The 6,546-nt window shown below is 39.3% G+C and overlaps 1 protein-coding gene across 2 annotated transcripts in view; it reads left to right on the top strand.

The window, feature by feature from the left end:
- Positions 1-6,546, top strand: part of LOC116103497 (solute carrier family 22 member 19-like) — an 82,646-nt gene continuing 76,100 nt past the window's right edge. For both annotated transcript variants that reach the window (XM_031389559.1, XM_031389558.1), the window contains exons 1-2: positions 1-402; positions 1,284-1,387. In XM_031389559.1, coding sequence (XP_031245419.1) covers positions 1-402; positions 1,284-1,387 — 506 coding nt within the window. The remainder of the gene's footprint in view (positions 403-1,283; positions 1,388-6,546) is intronic.

Below are 6,546 nucleotides of genomic sequence, written 5' to 3'. Positions count from 1 at the left end.
ATGGCCTTTCAGGACCTCTTGAATCAAGTTGGCAGTCTGGGGAGATTCCAGATTCTTCAGATGACTTTCATTTTGATCTGCAACATCATAATGGCTCCTCATTCTCTATTGGAGAACTTCACAGCTGCCATTCCCAATCATCGCTGCTGGGTCCCCATCCTTGACAATGACACTGTCTCTGATAATGGCAGTGGGATCCTGAACCAAGATGACCTCCTGAGGATCTCCATCCCCCTGGACTCCAACCTGAGACCAGAGAAGTGTCGTCGCTTCATCCAACCACAGTGGCATCTCCTTGGTCTGAACGGCACTTTCTCCAGTGTGACAGAGCCAGACACAGAGCCCTGTGTGGATGGCTGGGTGTATGACCAAAGCACCTTCCTCTCCACCATTGTTACTGAGGTAAGTGACTTCATTTCCTGTCATACGTTCATGACAGATGTTTAGCAATAGCATGGATAGTGCACATGCTCTGAGCTTAGATTTCATCTCTTAGCCAATATTGATTATTTACCTATTAAATGTGAAACAATTCAGTGAGTCTAATAACTAATAAAGGATAGGGACCTGTTCTTCTGATTATTTCACTCTAGAGGATGATCACAGTTTAAGAAGTAATTTTTATGTATCAAATCAGTTTAAACAAATAATTCATGTGTTCTGCTATAAATATTACAAGTCGGTATTTATTTTTCAGCTTTGATTTAAATAATAAATATCTAGAAGATTGAACAAAACTATAGTGACTTGTTTGGGAGTATGGATCACTGGTATAATGCTTGTGTGTCATGTATGAGCTCAGGATTCCATCCCTAGCACTCTAAAGTCTCAATACTTTGTCTTCTGTGATAGGGTAGAATGGGGCTGTGCACAGGTCCTGGTCTCCAACTTCAGTATTGTCAACATATCTATACCTATATAATCTATCTATCTATCTATCTATCTATCTATCTATCTATCTATCTTTCGTCATTTATTATGAGAGGATGTATTTGGGTATGGGATATAGAACAATTTTTAAGGTTCTCAAATTATTGCAGTATATGGCCAAGTTTGAGAATTCCTTAGCATGGATTACAAATCAGTAGTGCAACCTAAAGAATTAGGCTCTAGTTACCAAGGGAAGATTCCTGAAGTCAGGTGTGGTTAATCTGAGACCAGGATGGTAGAAGTCAGATTGTGTTGAAATGGGAGAAGAGTTCAGGTGTATTCTAGAATGAAACATGTTGAAGCATTTTGATATAGTCTGACAGGCTTACTTTGATGGTTTCCATATCTTTCAGTGGGACCTGGTGTGTGAATCTCAGTCACTGGATTCTATAGCTAAGTTTCTATTCTTGGTTGGTGTGTTAGTAGGAAATATCCTATGTGGCTGTTTAACAGACAGGTGAGTGTCTCTGGCTCATGGCTCTCTCTATGTGTGCATATTTTAATCACCTGTGAGTCATTCAATCACTATAGAGTAGCCACTGCAAATTATATTCTAGCTGTAACTTGATCCTAGAGATCCACAAACACAAATGGAAATTTCAGTCACTCATGACGAGTGTTGTTTGAATAAAAATCTCTATGTTGTGTGGACACATGAATACCCTCTCCATGAAATATAGAGGTGTTTCAGGATGGGGAGTTGAAAGTGTCACAGCATGATTGAGAGAAGTGAGAAAGAGTCAACCATGGAAATGAGACAAAGATGTCTCAACACACAGTTTTCATCCTATTTGAATATTCAAAAATGGAAAACAGCATTGACCCTCTTGTTAGGAGTACTGTTTTCTTTTCCTGTAGTGCACAGAGAAGGGACATCATGCGTTTATTGATCAAGCACAATAATAGTAGGATGTCCTTTGACACTTCCCAACATTGGTGCGTTGGGAAGCTATGCCTGTCACTTTTTTTTTTGTTGTTATACCAAAGATGATTTCCAAAGGACACACTTTCAGGTTATGAAACAATCTAATAACAACTGTCATCCAAGTTTGTGATCTAATAACTTAGATCTGGTGCTTGAAAACACCTCTTTCCCAGTAGATAACCATCTCTGCCAAGCAGGTTGTTGCCTTTTTTCTGTAGCAGAGGAGGCCCATCCTAGGCCTTCATAGACACATAGCTTCCTTGTGCTTCTTGTTTTAGCCTCAAGCATATTTGGAATCACTGTGTATATATATGCACACGATATGTGTGAGTTGGAGGACAACTTTATGGAGTCAGTTTACCTTTGCACGGCAGCTGGAGAGCTTTTTGCCAGGCATGGGCTGCAAGTGTCTTTAGCCACCAAATCATCTCATTGGCTCTGCACCTCTTTTATAAGGTTATTAATTCCATTCATAAGGACTACACTCTCATATTTTTTAAAAAGAGTTTTAATTGTTCCTTGCCAACTTCACTGTTGTCAGCAATTTATCTTTATATCTGCCCCACCTGCCCCCATCCACTGGCTTTCAGGTGCCTGAGCACATCCCTCTTTCCCTTCATATAGACTCATTTAAAGAAGTCATTACAGTGTTACGTACCATTACAACATTTTTATGTGTTTAAAATACAGGTGTTTAGCCTGTATGCATGTCTGTGCTCCATGTGTGTGCCTAGTGCTCCACCTTCTGGTGGATGTCAGAAGATGGTGAGAGATACACTTAAACTGGAGTTGGTGATGATTGTAAGCTGCCATGTGGGTGCTGGAATAGAACCTGAGTCCTCTGGAAGAATAGCTAGTGCTCTTAGCAGCTGAGCTGTTTCCCCAGCCCCACATTGTGATATTTCAAACGAAGTGTGTTTTTGCTGTTCTTCTTCCTCCACATTCCCTTCTGAAGGTCTCAATCCCCTCCCTGTTGCTCCCAGTAGATTTTCTTCCCTTTCATGTTCCATTGTCCTTTTTTCCACCTCATCTTTCCCATCACCTAATATTTGGCCTCCTTTCTGGATTTTGCAGGTTTTACCACATTTATACCTCTTTACATATATACACTATATAGGCTATGATCCTCATATATGGGAGAGCATGCAGTTTGGTCCTTCTGGATTGGGTGACCTCACTAAATATTATATTGTTTGGATCCATCCATTTCCTTAAAATCTCATGATTCCTTTACAGCTGAAGAATATTCCATTGTGTACATGTACTGCATTTTCACTATTGATTTATCTGTTGATAGGCAACTAGGCTGGTTCTATGTCCTTGCTATCACAAGTATATAGCAACAATAAAAATGATGAGCAGGTGAATTTGTGCCTGGGTATAGAGTTTTTTGGGCCTATACTCAGGAGTTGTATGATATGTCATATGGTAATTTTAATTTTCGAGTAACAGCCCTACCAATTTTCATATTGGTTGCACTACTTTGCACCCCTACCAAACTGTGAATAAATGTTCCTTTTCCCCATATTATCTTCAACATTTATTTTCAGATTTCCTGATGATAGCCACCATGCCTGTGGTATTTTCTCTCACAGTTAACAAAATCTGAAAGGAGTCTCTTAGTACTATCAGACCAGATAGTAATTTTCTAAATATGAATCCTAGAGGCACATCAGATTGTAGCAAGTTTGTAACCTGCTCTTCCTGGAGCAGTGCTGCATAATGCCAGGCAACTAATTTTGGTTGGAAGTCTTGTCCACTAATATATCTTGTGGTTTGTGGTTATTCTTTGCTTCTTTGTTAAATCCTGAGAGTAATGTTACAATCTCTCACTCCATCAAACCCTCTTTCCTCTAACTTTGTGTTTTTGTTCTGTGTATTTGAAAAGAATGTTTACCTAACTGTAAATTTCAGATTCAGAATTATATTTGTGCTTCTTTTTCTCAGTGAAAAGCCATTAAAACATTTATTCATTTTATGATTTGTGGGTTGTTTTATTTATTTTAAAGAAGGCATCTCACTGTGTAACACATGCTGGCCACCCATCCCAGGGTGGCCTTGAAATCACAGTCCTCATGCCTCAGCTTCCAATGACCTAGAATTATTAGGGTTAAAACAGATTTTGAGGTTAAAACAGTGTTTCCCAACACCAGGAACACTGAGGAAGAGTAAGAAGTCTGGCAGCTGGGTATGAGGTAATCTGACAAGAGGAAGGAGAGGGATTAGGGAAAGCATCAAAGCTGGCTCCAGCAGGTTCTAGCAAGCTCCCACAGAGCTCCCCTCTGAGTAACTAACATGCAAACTGGCACTTTTGCTTTTACTTAGTGCGTGTTCCACTTTGTGAATGCTTAGTGCTTACCGTCTTATACATACGTGTGCACCTAATTATAACAGACTGAACTATAGGTAAGAGCAGCTTCTGAGAAAGCAGCTTCCTTGCCAGGAAGGAAGATGCCCAAAGACCACCCCAGGGAAGGCGGGAGAAGGAACGTGGTATATTAAGACTTCTAGGTTCAGCTGTTGGTGCCGACTTTCACACTGCTGCTTGGTTCTTCACTCAGGAGAGCCATTTCTGCTTTTCTGATCTTTGGCTGTGAACAATCTCTCTGTTCTCTTTTCCTTGAGGGTCCCTGAACCTTGGAGGCAGCCATTTTATTCTTACAGTTCACAGGAATATGTTAATTGATCACTTTCTTCCATTTATTCAAAGAGCTAAATTAAATCTAGATCTTTGTTTTGAATCCATTCTCATTATCTTGACTTTCCCATCAGAATTGTTAGCTTTTGATCAGAATAATTTACTAGTCTTCAAGAAATGTCACAGTGTAGGGCTGCAGAGATGGCTCAGTAGTTAAGAGCACTGACTGCTCTCCCTGAGGTCTTGAGTTCCATTCTCAGCAACCACATGGTAACTTATGACCATCTATAAAGGGATCTGATGCCTTCTTCTGGCATGCAGGTGTACAGGCAGACAAAACACTCATACATAAAAAAAAAAGAATACACAAATAAATAAAAAAGAAATTGTACCATATTTGATGTAAGATATCAAGCGATATATGCAAGAAGCTCAAATATAAGTAGCTAAGCCCCATTAATCTACATGCCTGGTTTTATGCCAGCACCATGCTTTTTTACTTTTTACTTTTATTTATTTATTTTTTATATTGGAGGGTTTAGTTTTATTATTTCACTCTGGGAGGCAGTTAATCCCAACATACATCTTTTCCCTTTGGTGAAATTGAACAGCACCCTATTTTGCACAAAAGGCTCTCAATAGTGATGTAATATTCTAAAAGGCTGGTTTTACGCCTCAGTCTTCAACAGACTAAGCCTTCATTTGAACTTAATTTGGTAGGCAAATGCTTTTTGTTCATATTTAAACATTAAATCTCGGTCCCAGCTCCATTTATGACATGAATGTGTCTTTCAAAAAGATGGATGTGCTCACCAGGCATGGAGCTGTCTGGGCTCCCTTGCAGCTCAGAGAAATGCAAGATCCATTTTAAATAAAATGTAGTTCAGCATATACAAAAATCTATAGACATTATACATTTTGATAATTTAAGTTGATATGTTACTGTTGTCTGCTATCAAGACATTTCAGGGTGGCCTACAAGCTGTTTCTTGTCTTAAAGATGATAAACTGGCAACAGCATTTTTATGACATAACTGATGTCAAATTATAAGTGCTACTTCTAAAATCTTTAGAAATATTTTCATTGGATTTAAAAGTACACACAATCATTTCCTCATCTGCTCTAACTAGGTACACACGACCCAGACATAAAACTGGATGGTGATAAGACTCCAATGGACTAGGCAGAAGATATCAACTTAGGACAAGAAAGTTGCAGTCTCATGATTATTAGCAATGTCTTAGGAGCTCCCCAATTATGCACTACAACAGATGAAAGGTTTTAGGAGAAAGAATTCTATGTAATACCACATGTTAGCATAGCATTCTTGGTGGCTTCAAAGGGAGGAAATGTGAACACACCAGCATTTAGTACCTGACTATTTAATAAGCATGCTCAGATGTATATTGTATTTAGAAAAGTGTGCTGTCAGTTTGTAGCAGTGCACTTAGTGAACTTTCCCTCAGATTAATCATGCTGCCAACAAACCAAAGAACAGAGAACAAGACAAATTCCCCTTTGTAATTCTCCCAACCCAGAAAGACTTCAACCAGTGTTTTTACTTAAATGGTGTTTCAATATAATGACTGAGTGCCGCAAGTGTGAAGTTATTCCTCTATTTCCTAAATTTGGCTAAATTAAGCATTTGACATAATCCTCTGACATGAAGCAGTGACTGAATGGGATAGCAATGTGGCAAGGTCTCTGACATTCTGATGCTAAGTCAAAGCCAATGCTCTCTAAAGAGGCATTTCTTGCTCCAGTGTCAAATCAAGGGATAGACCCGAAGGAAAGGCACACAAACAGAAAGACATTCTACAGACATGAGACTTGCCTGACTGCCACTGAATGATTACAAGCAGTGAGCTTTTTGCTATAAAAAAATCAAACAGCCGGGCAGTGGTGGCACATGCTTTTAATCCCAGCACTTGGGAGGCAGAGGCAAGCAGATTTCTGAGTTCAAGGCCAGTCTGGATGTTTTGGTTTGGGAGCTTTTTGCTTTTTGCATTTTCTTTGACTGTTGTGTCAATGTTTTCTAAGGTGTCTTCTGCC

The sequence above is a fragment of the Mastomys coucha genome, unplaced genomic scaffold (assembly GCF_008632895.1).
Source record: "Mastomys coucha isolate ucsf_1 unplaced genomic scaffold, UCSF_Mcou_1 pScaffold21, whole genome shotgun sequence".
In the NCBI taxonomy this organism is placed as follows: Eukaryota; Metazoa; Chordata; class Mammalia; order Rodentia; family Muridae; genus Mastomys; species Mastomys coucha.
The sequence above is the reverse complement of the archived record's forward strand: the minus strand, read 5'-3'. Positions and strand labels throughout refer to the sequence as shown.